Source organism: Galleria mellonella, unplaced genomic scaffold (genome assembly GCF_026898425.1).
Source record: "Galleria mellonella isolate WM207_F2 unplaced genomic scaffold, CSIRO_AGI_GalMel_v1 utg121, whole genome shotgun sequence".
In the NCBI taxonomy this organism is placed as follows: domain Eukaryota; kingdom Metazoa; phylum Arthropoda; class Insecta; order Lepidoptera; family Pyralidae; genus Galleria; species Galleria mellonella.
The window spans coordinates 686039-706547 of NW_026441983.1; the positions used below are offsets into that span (position 1 = coordinate 686039).

The 20509-nt window shown below is 38.7% G+C and overlaps 3 protein-coding genes across 3 annotated transcripts; 2 read left to right on the plus strand and 1 right to left on the minus strand.

Annotated features, from left to right (window-relative positions):
• Positions 1-383: 383 nt before the first annotated feature.
• LOC113511396 (GDNF-inducible zinc finger protein 1-like) lies at positions 384-7713 on the plus strand. The gene is made up of 6 exons (XM_052899699.1): positions 384-793; positions 1545-1898; positions 2168-2311; positions 2905-3030; positions 3367-3489; positions 4781-7713. The coding sequence occupies exons 1-6, from the start codon at positions 581-583 to the stop codon at positions 4982-4984; spliced, it is 1164 nt and encodes a 387-aa protein (XP_052755659.1). The 5' UTR covers positions 384-580; the 3' UTR covers positions 4985-7713.
• LOC113520135 (RB-associated KRAB zinc finger protein-like) lies at positions 7227-14483 on the minus strand. Its single transcript, XM_052899729.1, has 5 exons — positions 14196-14483; positions 11885-12448; positions 10857-10982; positions 10309-10431; positions 7227-9392 (listed from the first exon to the last, which is right to left on the minus strand). Exons 1-5 carry the CDS (start codon positions 14310-14312, stop codon positions 9270-9272), a joined length of 1053 nt encoding a protein of 350 aa, XP_052755689.1. The 5' UTR covers positions 14313-14483; the 3' UTR covers positions 7227-9269.
• Positions 14484-14583: 100 nt separating this feature from the next.
• On the plus strand, positions 14584-19953 carry LOC113520133 (zinc finger and SCAN domain-containing protein 12-like). Its single transcript, XM_026905397.3, has 5 exons — positions 14584-15209; positions 16437-17039; positions 17859-17984; positions 18914-19036; positions 19687-19953. The coding sequence occupies exons 1-5, from the start codon at positions 15090-15092 to the stop codon at positions 19885-19887; spliced, it is 1173 nt and encodes a 390-aa protein (XP_026761198.2). The 5' UTR covers positions 14584-15089; the 3' UTR covers positions 19888-19953.
• Positions 19954-20509: the final 556 nt, after the last annotated feature.

Genomic DNA, 20509 nt, shown 5'->3' on the forward strand with positions numbered 1-20509 from the left:
TATATTTTCTATGCAATATTACTAATTTTGATGAACTTGTAAAATTAACCAAAATCCATTAGTGTTATTCCTACCATGGTTCCTATTATTTATCGATATGAACTAAAATTGAATTATAAGTAGTGATGATTACAAACATAAATATTACTTATGTATGATTAATTAATTAATTAGATATGTAGTATGCGGTTTCCTGTTAAAATGTCACCATTTAAAATAAAAATAATATAGTCAACTACAAAAAGGTCTATTTCATACATATATATATTTTAATAAAATAATATATGTATATACTTTTACTAAGTTCTACTCAAATTTATTAGGTTAAACTTTTGACAGACTAAAACGGTAACATTGTTTCATACATAAAAATTCCTCCGAGTGACGCCCGCCCGATGAAAATAAAAATTCATTCCGCACCTATAATTGCGGGCGTTTATTTTTTTTAAATTTAAATTCTCATTTAAAATAAGAATATCATTAAATGTCTGACGATGAATTAATCACTATTGGATATAAAATAATTTCCAATAGACAGTGTAATTATTTTTATATAGTTTAAAAATCAAAAAGAGAGAAAATGTTGGCCGTATTGTTACTAAATAATATTGCGATGAGAAAGCGAAATGCCAAAAAACAAAAAGTCATTAAACCTATAAGAATTGAAAAGAAGATTCCCGTAATATTGTACTGTCGAACATGTCTGAGCACACAGGACTTGGTTTCTATATTCATCAGTAAAGATACGGAGAAAAAGAGGACGGAAGATCTGAAATTAGTCACGGGTTTAGATGTAAGTTTTGAACAATTTTTTTTAATATAATAAAATTTAATTTTTTTTTAATATATGATAATGGAATGGCAACCCCGCCTGCGCTATCGGTGCACGCTGGCGGGTCACCAGTGAGCGGTGATAAGCTCACCTGTCACCGCTCACAGTTTTTCCCTGCAGTTGGGGGAAAGGGATTATTAGTAATGGAATCAAACTGCCCTGTTGCAAGCAATACACCCTGTCAGATCGAACTCCATGTGGTTCCCCCTTGAAACCATCATGGTTAATTCTAGTTGAATTCGTCAGGATGGGCTAACTGACCTGCTTTCATCCTCACCTGTCATCTTTCACTGGTGCCTAGCCAGAGTATACCGATAGTGCAGGTAGGGTTGCCATTTCATTATCATCTATTAAAAAACCTGATGGAAAGTGGTAACCGTCATCTATAGATATGAATCCACAATCCACAGTACCACTGTAGACATAACAGAGTATACTGTTTCGCCATGGTCATGGGCGAAACAGTATACTCTGTTATGTCCATGATACTGCTCATGTCTATAGGCGACGGTTATCACTTCCCATGAGGTGGGCCGTCAGCTTGTTTGCCATTCTAAGTTGTATAAAAAAATAAATACAATTACAAATAAATGCGTAGTATAGTATATTATATATTCACCATGCGTATGACTTTTGTACAAAATCTCCCTCAGGTAGAATTTGTTGGTTAACTCTAACTAGGTCAGTTAAAAGATTGAAACCCTGATTTCAGATCAGAATGGACGATGGGTTATCACAAAAAATGTGTATGAAATGTTTAGATTTAATGAATACAGCATTACAATTCAGAAGAACAAGTCGAAAAGCGGAGAAGACCTTGCTGAACATGGTGTCCGGACGGAAACCCAAAAAGAAGTACAACACCAGGTTACAAAAGAAAGTTTACAAAGACAAAAAAGTGACAAAGTCGCAGCCTGATATAAAGGACAATGATGTTCATTATGAGGTCTACGACAACGGTTTTCAGAATGACGATTCCCACAACTACAGTGATGACTATCAAGCTGGTATTGTCAATGATTTTGATGATCTCACAAAGAAAGATGTAAAACCAAAATTTAAACAGGTTTGGTTTAGTTACATTATTAATAGTTTACACACGCACACACGTGTGCGCGCACACGCACACATGCACACTCGCGCGCACATACACACACGCACACACGCACACAAGCACGCACACACATATATGTTGAATAGAAACCTTCCTTCTTTTTGAAGTGATTTCAAAAACTAAAAATCAAATCTTTCCTCTTTATAATATTAATTTATGTTTAGATTATGTTTTTGGACATAATATTTTCTATACAGACTAATGTTGCTCTTCTGTTCTAGAAGCAAACAACAGGTACAAAGAAGAAACGCTGCATGATACCCAATGCTGCATCTTATAAATGCACCACGTGCAGCAAGGAGTTCCGGATGAAGGCCACATACAAGGCTCACATGAGGTTCCACACCAACTACTGCGTCTGCGAGGTAAGCAGAGATGAGCATGGTGATGATTCCCTGATTAGGGTCTGCCATTGTGCCTCAAAGAATATTATTAGATTGTATTTCACAAAAAACCAACTTCAGTCATGTCAAAACCAGTTATTTTTTTTTTATACAACTTAAAATGGCAAAAAAGCTGACAGTTCACCTGATGGAAAGTGGTAACCGTCGCCTATAGACATGAGCAGTACCGTGGACATAACAGAGTATACTGTTTCGCCCATGATACACCCCACGCGTTGTCATTCCTGAGGACTCGGGTGTTATTCCTCTGTACCCTGTAAATTCACTGCCATATCCCACCCTTCATACCGAAACACAGCCATGCAAACACAACTGCTTCACGGTAGAAACACGAATGGGACAGATGTTAAATTATTTACTATATCAGCCTTTATCTGTCCACTGCTGAACATAAACCTTCCTCTTGGGGGTTTTGCGACGGTCACCACTTTCCATAAGGTGAATCGTCAGCTTACAATATTATTATCAGATTTCTGTAAAGAAATAGGATAAGGGTGGGAAGGTGGTGATGATGATGATGTCGATGATGTTGATCATTGTGTGTGCGCGTGCAGTCGTGCGGCAAGCGGTGCCGCAACAACAACCAGCTGCAGGAGCACAAGCGCGCGCGGCACGGGCTCGGCCGCATCCACACGTGCGCGTACTGCGACTACAGCTCCGCCACCAAGGAGGCGCTCACGGTACGTACGCGGCCTGCGTGCATGTGTTTGTGTGTGTGCGTGCCTACGTGATTGTGTGTGTGTGAGAGCGTGTCTCTCTCTCTCTGTGTGTGTGTGTGAGTGTGTGTGTGCGCGCGTGCGTGCGTGTGTGTACGTGTGTGCGTGTGCATGTGAGTATGTGTGCATGTGAGTATGTGTGTGTGCGGGCGTGCGTGCGTGTTTGTACGTGTGTGTGTGAGCGTGTATGTGTGCACGTGTGTGTTGTGTCCGTGTGTGTATGACGCGGTCAATAATTATAAATAAAGAATTAAAAACGATATTTTTTTTTAAATATGTCTATATCCATGATGTGAACAGATCCACGAGCGGCGGCACACGGGCGAGCGGCCGTACGTGTGCGACCACTGCGGCGCCACCTTCCACCGCCGCTCCAACCTGGTGCAGCACATCGCCATACACCTGCCCGACAAGAACTTCCAGGTAACAACAACGTCTTTTACCAACGACAAGTACCACTCGTGTTTCTACCGTAACGCAGCTGCGCTCGCATGGCTGTATTTCGGTTTGAAGGGTAGGATATGGCAGTGAATTTAAAGGGTATAGAGGAATAACACCATAGTTTGTTTATTTATTTATTTACAAGAAACATGGTAAGTGTATATATGTTAACAATAAGTAAAAGTTCACATATTTCGCCATAATTAGGCGTGTAAATATTAAAACTTAAAAAGAATAAATGTTAAATAAGTCATTAAAATTCAAAATGTTATTAAAAAATATGAAATAAAAAAAATATATATAAAAAAAAATGTTATATAAATTAAGATGGCAGACTATACCAGACATATATACAGACTAGATTTAGATTCAACATATTTTTTTTTATTTTTTTTACAAAATTCCTTAAATACTAATAACAATTAAAAGTAATCTCCCAACGCACCACACCGAGGCAGCGTACCCAAGATACTGGCAGCATTACCTCTTTGGATTGCCAAACTTATCTTTTGGGCAAAGTAGCTACCAGCTCTTGGGTCATCAGTAACCTCGATGAGGCGCGCTGCGATCGAAACATGTAAATAGTAGTGAATCCTGAGGGAGGCTTTGTACAAAAGTCATTTGCTTGGCCACCTCTGTCCCATTCGTGTTTCTACCGTGAAGCAGAAAAATTGTACTTGGCTTTATGTATTTTGTTTTTAATCATTACTCTTATCTCGCTTTTTATGTATATGTTATAATTTGTGTGCTGTAAGTAATGCAAATAAATTATCTATCTATCTATCTATCTATAGTACATTACTGCAGCGGCCAGCAACTGAGGCATTGATGAACGAACATGCAAATGTGGGCCAAGGCGTAGCCGAGGCACACATACGTGAGTCCATCAATGCCTAGTTGTGGCCAAGGCTTGTATAGTACTTTTTTCAAACAATGCGCGGAAATCAAAAACACAATTTTACTTTTTAATGTTCCTTTTTTTTTTCAATAAACAGCTTTCTATTTGCAAGCCAGTTCGAAATTTAAATAAAACCTTTTATTAGTTACCTCCTTGGTAGCCATGTTTCGAAGTAAAGTTTACATAGTAATTTATCATGGATTTTCATCCAACTTTTGCCGGCCGCTGCCCGCATGTATCTGGCCAGTACAGCAATTTTGATTTATCTCGAAGAAGATTGTCAAAATAATGCTCACATTTCCAAGCATGTTTGAGAAAACATAATATATATATACATACTTTAGAGCTAATTTTTTTTTTCGATTTCGCGGCCAGTGTGACTTGTGCCCGAAGAGGTTGAAGTCCCGGAAGTTCCTTCAAATTCACAAGCACAACGCGCATACTGGCAGGCGGTACGGCTACCTGTGCCCCGTGTGCGACCACCGCTTCGAGAAGCCGAACAAGGTACGCGCCCACACGCGCCGGGTACACGGGCTGCCTGACGACCAGCAGGGACCCATCGCACGCGTACAGCTGTAGATCTCAGACAAGAAACCATGGAAGAAGTCATATTAGTACTTAACTGGGCGGAAAGGGATTGTTGGTAATGGGGTCTAACTGACCTATTACTGGGGGGAAAGGGATTGTTAGTAATGGAGACAGAATCCCATTGCTAGCAACATACCCAACCAGGTCGACCTCCTCGCGGTTTTCCCTGGAAACTATTATGGTTAAATCCAGATGAGTTCATCATGATGTGCTAACTGGCCTGTTTTCATTCTCATCTATCACCCTTCACTGGTGCTCCGCCAGCCTATACCGTTAGCGCAGGCGGGGCTACCATACCATTTTCACCCATCAAAAAAACTCACCGATTACTAGCAATATACCCTGTCAGGTCGGTCCACGCGGTTCCCCCTGGAAACCGTCGTGGTGAATTCTAATGGAATTCGTCACGATGGGGTACCGGCTGACCTGCTTTCATCCTCATTTATCATCCTTCACTGGTGCCCCGCCGGTGTATACCGATAGCGCGGGCGGGGTTACCATTCCATTATCACCCATTAAAAAAACCGTTCACAGCTGAACAAAGCCTCCCCCCTTATGGGGGAGGATTACCATCACGGGTTTGATCGTTTGTAAATGGATTCCGATTTTTAATATTATAACAGAAGGCAAAAGAGAAAGAGGAAGACCGAGGAATAACTACATGGCACAGATAATAGAAACACTAGGTGTCATGTCGTATAGGGAGGTCAAGGATATGGCCTGGGATAGAGCTGGCTGGGGGAAGATGCATGAATTAGTTGCACCGACAAGTGGGAACTATTAAATGGAAAAAAAAATGTTTTTATGTAAATATGTTTAAATTATTGTAAATTATATAGCATTTAAAAATTATTGTAATTTTTAATACATATATATATATATATATATATATAAAATCGTAACTGCTCGCTGTCTGTACATGGAAGATATATAAGAAAAACTATTATAGGAGGGCTTTACGAACGCAATAGAACCCAGAAACAATGATTTTTAGAATTTTGTCTGTTAGTCTTTACGTTTGTGCGCGCTAATCTCAGAAACGGTTTAACCGATTTAAATACAGTTTTCACTAACGCGTCGCGGTTTGCCCCACTTAACATTTAGTGTTTGTTTTATTACAATCGGTTCGTAAATAAAAATGTTATATCAATGTAAAGAGTCACATATGAAGTGCTATAAAATAACCGATCAGTTGAATTGGCTGGAACTTTACGAAGGTATTAGGTGCGTAATTATCATTTAAGTATATAATACAATGAAGCCTAAGTGATTGCTTAAGCAATCAACCCTTCTTTGCATGATTTTTTTTTATTGGTGAAATAAATCAAGGCGATATAATTCATGTTCAAAATTAAAGGAAAAATGGTTAAAGAAATAAATTTGACAGCTATGTTTTTTTTCTCTGCAATGGACATTAAAAAGGTATTCATACACGATCAACTTAAAGTGAACTTGGTCTTTTGTATAATTTTTGGGCGTTCAATGTTATGATGGAAATTTCCACCGTTATGCAAAGAAGGGTTAAGAAATGGTAGCGCTAGTGGGAACTGTTGTAAATAGCAGGATACAGTAATAAAACTTTACAGTATTCGAGATATAAAATGAAAAGTTTAGTGAAAGAAATACGAGACATGTCTTATAAAAATCTGACAAAGAACCAACTTAAAAATAATACATTGTTCTAAAAAACCTCAGTGTCAACAGCCAGTATTAAAACTGCGACAGGAACTAGGATGGATGGCCACAATTGGTACTTTACTAAACCGATAGTAGTACGAATCGATCATCGACCGATCGACTGGAGGTTTCGATTCGTTACTGATTACAGTCAGCGAGTGCTCCCGGGATGATCACAACGAGACATATATATATATATATATATATATACATACATATATATATATATATATATATATATATATATATATATACATATATATATATATATACTAGCTGACCCCGTAAACGTTGTTTTACCACTTATTGCGTAATATAAAAATCGCGATTAAAATACAGGGGTTGATCGTAAAACGATGAAAATATAAAGTTGTATGTATTTTTCAATGCTAAATTATAATAAAATAAAAATAAAAAAAAAATATTTAGGCGTGGTGGGTCACCCTTATCATTGAGGGGTATGAAAAATAGATGTTGGCCGATTCTCAGACCTACCCGATATGCGCACAAAATTTCATGAAAATCGATAATCCCGTTTCGGAGGAGTTTGGTAACAAACACTGATTTAAATTACAGTATTATTCGTGTACCTATTATTTTAATAATAAAAAATGTATATTTAAATGTACTATATTAATATTTTACTAAACTACATGTTGTCTTGGTGATGTCCATACCACTGGTTATTTGTTTAGAATTATCTCGTTTAATTCCGCCACCATTAGTATGCGTGCGACTGCCAACATTCGAAGAATGACCACCACTGTTACTGCCAGAAGTGCCACAACCTTCCATATTAGCAAAGAAAACGTGCGTGGACGAAATGGCAGTGGGAATTTGTGTTGGCAGTCAGACAATAATGGTAGGGAAATTAAACAAAATAATTTTAATTAAACGACCAATTGTGTTTTAAATTATAAGATGGATAATGATTTTTTTAAGTATAAATAGATTTTTTTTTAATGAAATGTAATTATGTTGTAATTTTGAATTACATTATAAATCTTTATTGTACAAAATGTATTAAAAAAAAATTTACTTTACTTGGTTTTTTTACTTCTAAATAATCTAATTTTTTTTTATAAAACAAGCTGACGGCCCACCTGATGGAAAGTGGTAACCGTCGCCTATAGACATGAGCAGCACCATGGACACAGCAGAGTATACTGTTTCGCCCATGATACCCCCCATGCGTTGCCATTCCTGAGGACTCAGGTGTTATTCCTCTGTACCCTGTAAATTCACGCCATATCCCATCCTTCAAACCGAAACACAGCCATGCGAACACAACTGCTTCACGGTAGAAACACGAATGGGACAGAGGTGGCCAAGCAAACGAGTTTTGTACAAAGTCAATAAATCTATGAATCTTCCAATTTTGATCAACACTTACCTTTGCCTACGACTTTGCTCGCCCGAACTTGATTGCCCGAAACCGATTTGGCGGGAATATGAACAAAATAAAATACTTACTTTTGAAGTGTAATTTTTTTTTTTTTTTATTTTGGCAAACGATTAGTGTTGCCCATTATGCCAGTAACAAACAGAAAATCAGCTAGAATATTGAAAAGAAACGGTACATTTTGATATTAATGATAATTAATAGTTTAATGTTATTACAAGAAATAAAGGAAACTAAGGAATTATACATCAAAGGGTCAGAATGAGCTAACAGGGATCAAACGGATGAAGGAAGAAAAAGGATTTTTTTATTAAATAAAAGACTTGAATGTATAAGGAATGATCATATAATGAGCAGGGAAGTGAATGTACTATTCCTATGGTTAGAATCACAGACATAATATTACGTGTTGCTACCTCATCGCTGGAAATAGGTGAGCGTGATGTATAGCAGTATCTATATATTTTAGTTACAATAAATATATACTGGTATAATAACGTATATATTAAACGTCTGTTATCCAAAAAATAATATTATATAACAGACTTTTAACATATTCGAAAATAGATATCCGACCGATACGGGCGATATCGAAATGGCTGATGACCTTTTTCCCGCCATCAGTGTCAATATCAACAGAGGAAACCAATATATAGATACTGGATCAGTATCCATTTACCAAAGCCTATTTGAAACCTATTCAGCGATCAGTAAGCAACCGTTCTACGTAATACTATTTCTTTACAATCTTTCACAAACTATTCGTGCATTATTTGTTGTTATAGGAAATAAAGAGGTTGCAATTATGTTTTATTATGGGAATTGTCGTTCGCGGCTTCATTTCGACTGTTTTTTTCTTTTCTTTTTACAACGCAAGGGGCAAACGAGCATGCGGCTCTCCTGACGGTGAGTGACTACCGCCGCCCATGATCACCCGCAACACCAACGGCATTGCAGGTGTGCTGCCGGCCTTTTAAAAAGGAATATACTCTTTTCTTGAAGGTTATGTTGTCGTATCGGTTCGGAAATACCGCTGCTGGAAGTTGATTCCAAAGAGTGGTTGTGCGTGGAAGAAAGTGCCTTGAAAAACGCACGGTGGAGGACCGCCGCTCGTCCAGATGGTTGGGTTGAGATTTTAGTTTATGGCGGGTTGTACGGTGGTGAAAATCAGCAGCGGGTATCGATCCGAACAATTCCTCATGTTTGACGCGCGGACGCCATCTTGTCCCTCATCTCGCGTTTCCTGCGGCGCACTTTATGCCGATTCTTATGTATTCGCATAAGTGTCACCGATTTGAACAGGGCCGGACACTCGTCGCACTGTGAACGAAATAGTCTTAATATAATCGGGAAGGGAAGATCCCATTGCTAGCAATATACCCTATCAGGTCGACCTCCCCGCGGTCCCCCTAGGAAACCATCGTGTTGAATTCCAGGTGTATTCAACCACGACTAACTGACCTACCTTTTCATCCTCACCTATCATGTGTCCCTGGTACCTTTTTTTTTTATACAACTTAGAATGGCAAATAAGCTGACGGCCCAACTGAGGGAAAGTGGTAACCGTCGCCTATAGACATGAGCAGTACCGTGGACATAACAGAGTATACTGTTTCGCCCATGACACCTCCATGCGTTGACATTCCTGAGGACACAGGTGTTTTGACTCTGTACCATGTAAATTCACTGCCATATCCCACCGTTCAAACCGAAACACAGCCATGCAAACACAACTGCTTCACGGTAGAAACACGAATGTGACAGAGGTGGCCAAGCAAACGACTTTTGTACAAAGTCTCCATCTGGTGTTGTTTTAAGAGAGACGCTGCTGCTCATCCCTCGCCGTCCCATAGTCGCCTCTTACGACACCCACGGAGAAGGAAGAGGTGGCCCATTCTATGCCGGGACCACAGCGCACATTATACTACTATATGTATTGTACGTCTATAATGATATTAGTCAGCCAGGCCCCTTCGGTGGCCCATTCTATGCCAGGACCACAGCGCACATTATATAATACTACAATATGTATTGTACTTCTATAATGATATTAGTCAGCCAGGCCCTTACAGTGGCCCATTCTATGCCGGGACCACGGTGCATTTTATACTACTATATATATAATACTTCTATAATGATATTAGTCAACCAGACCACCCCTTCAGTGGTCCATTCTACGCCGGGACCACAAGGCGTAATTTATCATCCATAAAAAGGATAATGCGCGCATACTAACCGGCACAGTCTTGTGAGGCAGGTGTATGGCCACGTGCTGCAAGTACGTACTCCGCCGGTGGAAACCGCTGCCGCATGTTGGACACACGAACGGCTTCTCACCCGTGTGCGTTCGCTCGTGGATCTACAATAGATTTTTTTTATACAATGGAGACTGAGAATCCCATTGCTAGCAATATACCCAACCAGGTCGAACTCCTCGCGGTTTCCCCTGGCAACTATCATGGTTAATTCCCGGTGAATTCATCATGATGTGCTAACTGGCCTGTTTTCATTCTCATCTATCACCCTTCACTGGTGCTCCGCCAGCGTATCCCGTTAGCGCAGGCGTTACAGTTACCATACCATTTTCACCCATCAAAAAAAAAAACACAAAATGGTCACAACTCAGCTTTGCCCTTAAAGAGCAAAACACTGATATTCTGTTGTGGCCAAATCCATTCAAGGGACTCGCCATAATGGGGGGGGGGGGGAGAGTAGGTATAATATAGGTATAATATCGTGGTAGCCAGTTTCTATAATCAATACCAGTATTAAATGCTCCCTCACCTTGACCAGCTCCGGGTTGGACCCTCGGTAATCGCAATACGAGCATTTGTCAGTCTTCTCGTAGCCATGCTTCGCTTTGCAGTGCATCACCAGGCGCCGTCTGTTCATGAACTTCCTGCCGCAGTGCTGGAGGAAAATTTTTATTCTAGGTAGGCATAATGTGGGCCCCTTCCTCGTGGATGTCGTAAGGGACTTAATGATCGAGAGAAATTTACCAGAGGGAGACTTTGTACAAAAGTCGTTTGCTTGGCCACCTCTGTTCCATTCGTGTTGCTACCGTGAAGCAGTTGTGTTCGCATGGCTGTGTTTCGGTTTGAAGGGTGGGATATGACAGTGAATTTACACGGTACAGAGGAATAACACCCGAGTCCTCAGGAATGGAAATGCATAGGGGATATCATGGGCGAAACAGTATACTCTGTTATGTCCACGGTACTGCTCATGTCTATAGGCGACGGTTACCACTTTCCATCAGGTGAACCGTCAGCTTGTTTGCCATTCTAAGTTGCATAAATAAAAAAAAAAGTTAAAAATATCCCATTCAAAATTCAAAAAATCTAAAGTTCCCATTGGACCCCTTCATGAATCCGGCCTTATATTGTATTATATACTTAAATGATAATTACGTACCTAATACCTTCGTAAAGTGTCAGCCAATTCAACTGATCGGTTATTTTATAGCATTTCATATGTGACTCTTTACATTGATATAACATTTTTATTTATGAACCGATTGAAATAAAACAAACACTAAATGTTAAGTGGGGCAAACCGCGACGCGTTAGTGAAAACTGTATTTAAATCGGTTAAACCGTTTCTGAGATTGGCGTGCACAAACCTACAGAAAAATAGACAAAAAATCTAAAAGTCATTGTTTCTGGGTTCTATTGCGTTCGTAAAGCCCTCCTATAATAGTTTTTCTTATATATCTTCCATGTACAGACAGCGAGCAGTTACGATTTTATATATATATATATATATATATATATATATATATATATATGTATTGATTGATTAATTTAACTTACCTCGCATACAAACTTGAGTCCATTATGAGTTTTATAATGGTTGTACATTTTTACTTTACTCTGAAACAGTTTGTGACAATATTTACATTCCACTGGACCGCTGTCTTCTTTTTTCTTCTCAAACTTCTTCTCGTCTATTCTGGCTATCTCCTCTAATGCCATGCTATGTTCCACTTTAATCTTACCGCCAGTTATTCTCTTTTTAAAATATACATTCTTAAAAACGATCTCCTTTTTCTCCTTCAACAATTCTTCGACTGTCGTCTCGTATTTGAAGGAATCTTTCATTTTAACACTATCAACTTTTTCATCACAACTCGCTCTATCCGTATCTGGAGCATCATTGGAACCGGATTCGTCACACATCTCGACTTTAACATTTGTGATGTTGATTAATTTATCATTGTCAATGTCCAAACTGGTATTTTTATCGTGTACAGCGTTCAACTTGCCAATTAGAGTTTTATGTACACGTCGCGACATGTCCCTGAAGTCCAAATATTGGTTTATGAAGTCGACACATTTGCTGCACAACTGTTGGGGCAGTCTATCATTGATTTCGATCTAAAAAAAAGTAGGAATTGATTAATAATTGTATTTATTTATTTATTTATTTATTTCGAATTAGGTAAATATAAATATAAATATAATAGTCGTCCTCCGTGGCGCAGCGGTCAACACGCCTGCCTGCGACGTGGAGACCCCGGGTTCGATCCCCGGCCAGGTCATGATGGAAAACGATCTTTTCCTGATTGGCCTGGGTCTTGGATGTTTATCTATATATGTATCTATTATAAATATAGTACCGTTGAGTTAGTATCCCATAACACAAGTCTCGAACTCACTTTGGGGCTAGCTCAATCTGTGTGATTTGTCCGTATATATTTATATTTATTTATACATGTTATACATAAATTAAATAACATCTTTTGTGTAGCACGCTGGTATGAATACCTGTAGCAGGCGTACACAACATTGACTACAGATTATATGCGTATAAATATCATAATATAATTAATATAATAAATTTAATTTACAAATACATATTCTTCAATTACAATATAATAATAGAATGGGCCAGCCCTTCTTTTCCTGTGGGTGTAATTAGAGGCATTTAAGAGAACTTAATAGTCAAGGGATGGGCAGCAGCGTCCCTCTCAAAACATTTCTAAAAGACTGACTGCTGTTACCAACCTGCCTGTCAAGTGTGATAACACTGAACTGAACACTCAGGTTGTGGAATGAGCTCCTTGCCGAGGTTTTCCTAAGTGACTACAGCATGGGGTTCTTCAAAAGGGGGGTGAAGGGGTTTCTTCAGGGACAATGATGCGCGTGTAATACCTCTGGTATTGCAAGTGTTCATAGGCTACGGTAACCGCTTACCATCAGGTGGGCCGTATGCTTGTTTGCCACCTCAGTGGTAGAAAAAAAATCTCGTCCATTATCTGCCCACTGCTGGACATAGGACTCCCCCATAGACTGCTATAAAGAAGGGTCCTGAGCCACCTGCGTTGACAGACTCTCTGCAATGTGTTTTGAGATTGTCACTCCATCTAGTGGGGGGTGGAAATAAAACTGTCCATGGCAGTGTAGATATATACATATAGGATTAAATAAAATCATTAAAAAGGCAATTTTTTTCAAGAAAAACATATAATTTTTAAGTATCAAATTGCTTATATTATTGTATGGAGCTGTATGGGTCACATTGTTTGTAAAACTGCCTTATACCAAAGATTTGTGGCATACATGAGCTCCCTGCCGGAGTTTTCCCAAGAGACTACAGCATGGAGTTCTTCAAAAGGGGGGTAAAGAGGTTTCTATAGGGACAACGACCCATGTGTAATACCTCTGGTATTACAGGTGTTCATAGGCTAAGGTAACCACTTATCATCAGGTGGGCTGTATGCTTGTTTGTTACCTTAGTGGTATAAAAAAAAACATGAAATATTTGACTGTGAGTCTATCCACCAGACAGCCTTGTCATACACATTCCAATTGAAAAGATTTATATTTGGAATTCAATGTATTAACAATTAAAAAAATATATGAGAAGACAGAACAGCAAATATATAGATACAAAAATATAATATACATGAATGATAACACATGAGAAGTATCAGTGTATTCTGCGATATACATAGTGCTGTTCAAGTTTGTACGACATATTGGTTCTATCCATGCAAATTTTGTTAATTTTTTGCCGGTATTTCTTAGAACAAAATACATATTACGATTATATAGAAAAAAAATATTCGAAAATTGAATGTAGTAGATTAAAAATATTCTTTTTATTATTTTAAGTATTTACCTTTAAACCTGTGACCAAAAACAACGCATTTGTATATTTTGCGCAACTATTAGATATTTGAAATATGGGATTCAGTGATTGTGAACTTAAACATGTCCTGCAGCATTTCCACTCCATATTAACGAAATATAATTACACCGTATTCTTCTATTTATTTAATTTCAATTGAAGCGAAATACATCAGCTAATATAAAAAATAAATTTAAGTAAACAAATAAAACGTATTTACTGAATCAGAAAGACAAACATAACAGCATACAGCATTTATACAGAATATATTAGAAACTGTTATGTTCCTTTTTTTAGCCATGTCACAGACACAGCACAAATTAAGTTGAATTATTTCTGACTCCGTAGATAATCATTATTATTTACGGACGTATAACAATGAAGTAGTTTTGCAGAAAACCCACAGACATATATGTCTGTTAGTATTTATTACTTTTATGTAAGACAAATAAGACGAAATATTTCTCTTAACATTAAGGACGTGGTTATATAAAATATAAAGATTGTTTTACCACAAATATGGGCTTAATAAAAAACTTACATTAGTGCTTTAAAAATGCCCACTAATAAATATTTAAATGAAGAAAGACAAATCTGTTCTGTGGTTTTCTACAAAAATATATTATAATTTTTTACGATTCGTGCGTGTTTTGGATCTTTGGTGTTCTGCTTTTTTTGCGCATTTGTGGACTCTGTGGAAATTGTTATTTTTTTTTTGTTTGTTTTCGTCAGTTTTGGCTGTATTACCAGATATTTTTGTTAATTACATTTCGCAGTAAATTGCTACTCTTAGACTGATAATAAATACAAATTAAAAAGTTTAAGTAAACTAATAAAAACAATTTTTATGCTAATATAATATAATATAATAAACAACTTGCCGCCATGTATTCGTGGAATTGCTGTAGAATATGTCTCAGTTTACAAACTTTAAATCCTATATTTCTGCTTCCCGAACACAGTGAAAAGTATTCAAATACTATTTTTATAGCTACCGGAATTAAGGTATATACCGTTTCTATTTATCATTTGTGTGTAAACAAATTTTAACTAAAACTTAATCGACGATTCTCACATTACCTCTTGTAATGTTAACGACTCGAGTAATTCTTATTAAATTTGCTACCTACTCATTTAAAATTTAGTATTGAGAAGTGCATAGGCTATTTTTTAGCTTGGTCATATGAAAAAACTTTCCCCCCCAACCATATATCAGTTGGACTGTGTTTAATAGTAGTTGTAAGAGAGAAATTTAAGGAAGCAAATATTTTCTCACCATAGCTTCACAATAACATAGGGGGGAAGGGATTGTTAGTAATGGGGAGGTTGGTCCCCATGGCTATCAATATACCCTACCAAGTCAACCTCCATGTGGGTGCCCCCTGGAAACCATCATGACTAATTTATCATTGAATTTGTTACAATGGGCTAACTGACCAGCCTTTTCATCCTCCACTCACTGGTGCCCTGCCAATGTATACCAATAGCACAGGCAGGGTAATCGTTCCATTGTCATCCATTCACAATGATATATATGCAAACATTTTATATATATATATATATAGAAATCTTCAACTGTTTCATAAAAACAGCGATCCGAATAATGTTAACACTAGATACAAATACAAACTTGCCGTTCCAAAATATTGTTTAGAAAAAGTTAAATAGGTCTTTTAAGGGAATGGGCATTAAATGTTATATTAAGATATGGAAGGGTATTTTGGATCTGCCTTTTAACAAGTTTAAAATTGTTATTAAAAAACACTTATTGAACAAAGCCACTAAATGATTACTTGAATGACAAGTGTGCATGGTGTTAGTAGATCATGCGCGGGTTTGTAACGACCGTGTAATATTAGACATAGTACATTTAAATAAACACACATAATGTCAACAGAGATTTAAAAGAGTAACTGTTGAGTTTCTCGCGGGCTGTTCACAACAGATAACAACCTTCCGAAACCTGCAGTATATTAAAAAAATTATGATTTAAAAGTGCTTGTAAACAAGTGTATTTGAATAGAGATGATTTAAATTTGAATTTAGTATAAATAAAAAAAAAAAAAAACTAAAGTATTGAATGTTATGATTTGTCACTAATTTACATTTTTAATATATTTTTCTGATGATTTCAATAAAACTTGGTGTCTTTATCATTAAGTTCTGCAAGAGACTTGTAGTATTTACAATCTGAGAGTTATGTGCATAATTTTATTACTTCTCCTATTTCAGGTCCAAATCGATGATAAATTACCACAAGAAATGTGTTCAACATGTATAAATTTCATCAATGAATCCATCAAAATACGTAAAAAGGCTGAAGAAGCACAGAGGACTCTAGTGGACAGATTAAAAAACAATAGACTCTACGATATTAAAGTTGAGAGTCCGTATATTTGTAAAACGGAGAACGATACTAATGTAACGGAGTTGTTTATTGACATATCAAATGAAGTGGACAATGATTTTAAAGATCACGATGACAATTTGACGTTAGATACATTCCAATACTGTAACGATAAAGGTAACGATGTGTCAACACAATTAAAGTACGAGACGGAAGTTCGTAGCACAGATGAACCTGTAGATAGAGAATACAGATTGAGACAAAATTGTGCAAAGGACAAAACTGCAAAGAGGTCGACGACGAAGAGAAAAAAAACTATAGAGAAAACGGAAGGGGAAAGAAAAAAGGACAGTAACAAAATCAAAACGAAAAAGATAGAGAGGGTCAAAGAGGAGATTGAATGCGAATATTGTCATAAAATATTAACGTCCAGATTGTCGCTAAGAAATCATTATAAAATACATACAGGTTTTGATGTTGTTTGCGAGGTGAGGATTATATTTTTTTTTTTTACAAACTACAATATTTTGCTTTGCATGTGTGAATCAATTTTGCATTTTTGTATGGTTATTTTTTTAAAAATCCACTGCCCAGTTCTGTACCCTTCACGAGTTCGAATCTCGACGTGACCAACATGAGAAACATACTTTTCTGAATTGACTCGTGTCTCGGTGTTTTGGGCATTTTTTTTTAATGGCTGATAATGAAATGGTAACCCTTCTTCACTAACGGCATACACTGGCAGGGCACCAGTGAGATATGATCGGTGAGAATGAAAAGGTAGCTCAGTTAGCACATTCTGATGAATACACCTGGAATTCAGCACGATGGTTTCCAGGGGGCACCATATATAGGTCGACCTGACAGGGTATATTGCTAGCAATGGAACTGGTAGTCTGCATTACTAACAATCCCTTCCCCACTCCCCCCAGTAGACGATTTTTTTTTTGGTGGATGAAAATGGTATGGTAACCCCCCCTGCGCTAACGGGATACGCCAGTGGAGCACCAGTGAAGGGTGATAGATGAGAATGAAAACAGGCCAGTTAGCCCATCATGATGAATTCATCAGGAATTAACCATGATAGGTGAAGACGAAACCAGGTCAGTTAGCGCGTCCTGGCGAGTTCACCAAGAACTAACCACGATGGTTTCCAGGGGGAGTCGAGTTTGAGTGGACTTGATCGGGTATATTGCTAGCAATGGGCGCTTTTAGACTCCCATTGTTAACAATCCTTTCCCCCCCGTCCCCGGTACATTGCAATAGGTGATGCAGATGAGCGTGACTGAACTGGCTGTTTCTGGCAGCACTGCGGTAAGAGATTCATAACGAGGCGGCTCCTGCTGATGCACTGTCGCGCCAAACATGGCTACGAGAAGACCGACAAGTGTTCCTACTGCGACTACAGGGCGTCCAACGCGGAACAAGTAAAGGTAAGTTGATAAATTTATTTATACAACTTAGAATGCCAAACAAGCTGACGGTCCACCTGATGGAAAGTGGTAACCGTCGCATATAGACATGAGCAGTACCGTGGACGTAACAGAGTATACTGTTTCGCCCATGATACCCCCCATGCGTTGCCATTCCTGAGGACTCAGGTGTTATTCCCCTGTACCGTGTAAATTCACGCCATATCCCACCCTTCAAACCGAAACAGCCGTGCAAACACAACTGCTTCACGGTTGAAACACGAATGGGACAGAGGTGGCCAAGCAAACGAGTTTTGTACAAAGTCTCCCTCTGGTAAATTTATTTATTTAAACTTGCACAGTGTAATTCTTTGTACATATGGCGGACTTAACACCGGACGGTGTTCTCTACCAGTCAACCATTGGACGAACAGAGAAATAAGTAGGCGGTGCATTATTGAATAGAGGAAATGTAAAGTACTTGGCCGTACGGTCCCGGCATAGAACAGGCCACCGCTTCCTTTCCCGTGGGTGTCGTAAGAGGCGACTAAGGGTGAGCGAGGGACGGGCAGCAGCGTCCCTCTTAAAACATCTCCAAAGCCTAACTGCGGTTGCCAATCCGCCTGCCAGGGGGGAAAGGGGATTGTTAGTAATGGAGACTGAGAATCCCATTGCTAGCAATATACCCAACCAGGTCGAACTCCTCGCGGTTCTCCCTGGAAACTATCATGGTTAATTCCTGATGAATTCATCATGATGTGCTAACTGGCCTGTTTTCATTCTCACCTATCACCCTTCACTGGTGCTCCGCCAGCGTATCCCGTTATCGCAGGCGGGGTTACCATACCATTTTCATCCAATAAAAAAAAACCGCCTGCCAAGCGTGCCAAGATACTCCAACTGACGCTTTGTTCAACAAAAGTTGATTTTTTCTTCTCGTCTCCAACCAGATCCACGAGCGCCTGCACACTGGCGAGAAGCCGTACGTATGCAAGGAGTGCAGTGCTGGCTTCCACCGGAAGAGCAGCTACCTCCAGCACATTGCCATACACTTGCCAGACAAGAATGTACAGGTTAATTGGCCTAGTATTTTATTTATTTTTATTTATTTATTTAACTCTTTATTGCACCATAAATAAAAATATACAATGACAAGTGAATAATTCAGGTGAAATACAGTAACATAAATACAGATTGAAATATACACATAAAGGTACAAAAGGCGGTGTTATCGCTAGGGCGATCTCTTACAGACAACGTTTGGTTAAAGGAGAACAGATAGAAGTGGGCAGGTGGCGCAAGAGGGAATTTTATTGCACGTTACTTCGTTTTTATTAACAATTCTTAGTGTCGACGCCGCGCAATGTATTTGAAATGTTACGACCCACACGACGCGTGATACCTACAGCGCGCGGTCAGTGGCGCTTCTTCGCAGGTAGTTCTCGTACACTCGTGTGGGGGGAAAAGGATTGTTAGTAATGGAGACTGAGAATCCCATTGCTAGCAATATACCCAACCAGGTCGACCTCCTCGCGGTTCCCCCTGGAAACTATCATGGTTAATTCCCGATGAATTCATCATGATGCGCTAACTGGCCTGTTTTCATTCTCATCTATCACCCTTCACTGGTGCTCCTCCAGCGTATCCCGTTAGCGCAGGCGGGGTTGCCATTTTCACCTATCAAAAAAAAAATCCAGCTTGAAGAGTTTTGACACTCCCCCAGTGCGACCAGTGCCCGGCCCGGTTCAAATCGGTCACCCTGATGCGGATACACAAAAACCGCCACCGCGCGCCCCAGTACACGTTCCGTTGCCGCGTGTGCGACAACAGCTTCGCGCGGCGGAGGAACGTCGCGCGACATTTGCAGCGGGTGCACGGCCTGCCGCCGGACGCGCACCACGTCGACAGGCTCAAGATTAATTGAGAAATACACGTGTTTGATTAAAAAAAAAAAAAGTATTTTCATTTATTTACCCTTTCAACCGTTTTTAACCCTTAAACACCTGAAGTTTCAAACTTGATGCCGGGGTTATAAATCGCATTGGGCGCCTACAATCGATTTTATTTTAATATTTGGCTGTTTACATGTTACCAAATGTTTTTTTTTTTTTTTTTTTCAAAATAAATATATAAAAATATCGTTTTTTTTTTTACTATTTTCCCCCATTAGTAAAAACAGTGAAGGGTACACTTGTATATTTTTTAATTTGATTTAAAAAAATCAGGCTTTTAAGGGTTAAAGCTCCCTAATTCCAAAAGACTATTAGTTTTATTATAGTTCTACCCTTATAGCAGCGATTCCTAAAGTGGGTTTAGTAAAAACAAGGGTTTACCAGAGGGAGACGTTGTACAAGTCGTTTGCTTGGCCACCTCTGTCCCGTTCGTGTTTCAACCGTGAAACAGTTGTGTTTGCATGGCTGTGTTTCGGTTTGAAGGGTGCGATATGAGATGGGGCAGTGAATTTACAGGGTACAGAGGAATAACACCCGAGTCTTCAGGAATGGCAACGCGTGGGGGGTATCATGGGCGAAACAGTATACTCTGTT

Coding starts and splice junctions, on each gene's coding strand:
- LOC113511396 (XM_052899699.1), top strand. CDS start 581: ATGTTGGCCGTATTGTTACTAAATAATATTGCGATGAGAAAGCGAAAT. Junction 2,312..2,904: donor CCAACTACTGCGTCTGCGAG/GTAAGCAGAGAT, acceptor GTGCGCGTGCAG/TCGTGCGGCAAGCGGTGCCG. Junction 3,490..4,780: donor TGCCCGACAAGAACTTCCAG/GTAACAACAACG, acceptor TTTCGCGGCCAG/TGTGACTTGTGCCCGAAGAG.
- LOC113520135 (XM_052899729.1), bottom strand. CDS start 14,312: ATGGAGTGGAAATGCTGCAGGACATGTTTAAGTTCACAATCACTGAAT. Junction 10,432..10,856: donor CCAACCCGGAGCTGGTCAAG/GTGAGGGAGCAT, acceptor AATCTATTGTAG/ATCCACGAGCGAACGCACAC. Junction 9,393..10,308: donor TGCCTCACAAGACTGTGCCG/GTTAGTATGCGC, acceptor TTTCGTTCACAG/TGCGACGAGTGTCCGGCCCT.
- LOC113520133 (XM_026905397.3), top strand. CDS start 15,090: ATGTATTCGTGGAATTGCTGTAGAATATGTCTCAGTTTACAAACTTTA. Junction 15,210..16,436: donor TTATAGCTACCGGAATTAAG/GTATATACCGTT, acceptor CTCCTATTTCAG/GTCCAAATCGATGATAAATT. Junction 19,037..19,686: donor TGCCAGACAAGAATGTACAG/GTTAATTGGCCT, acceptor ACACTCCCCCAG/TGCGACCAGTGCCCGGCCCG.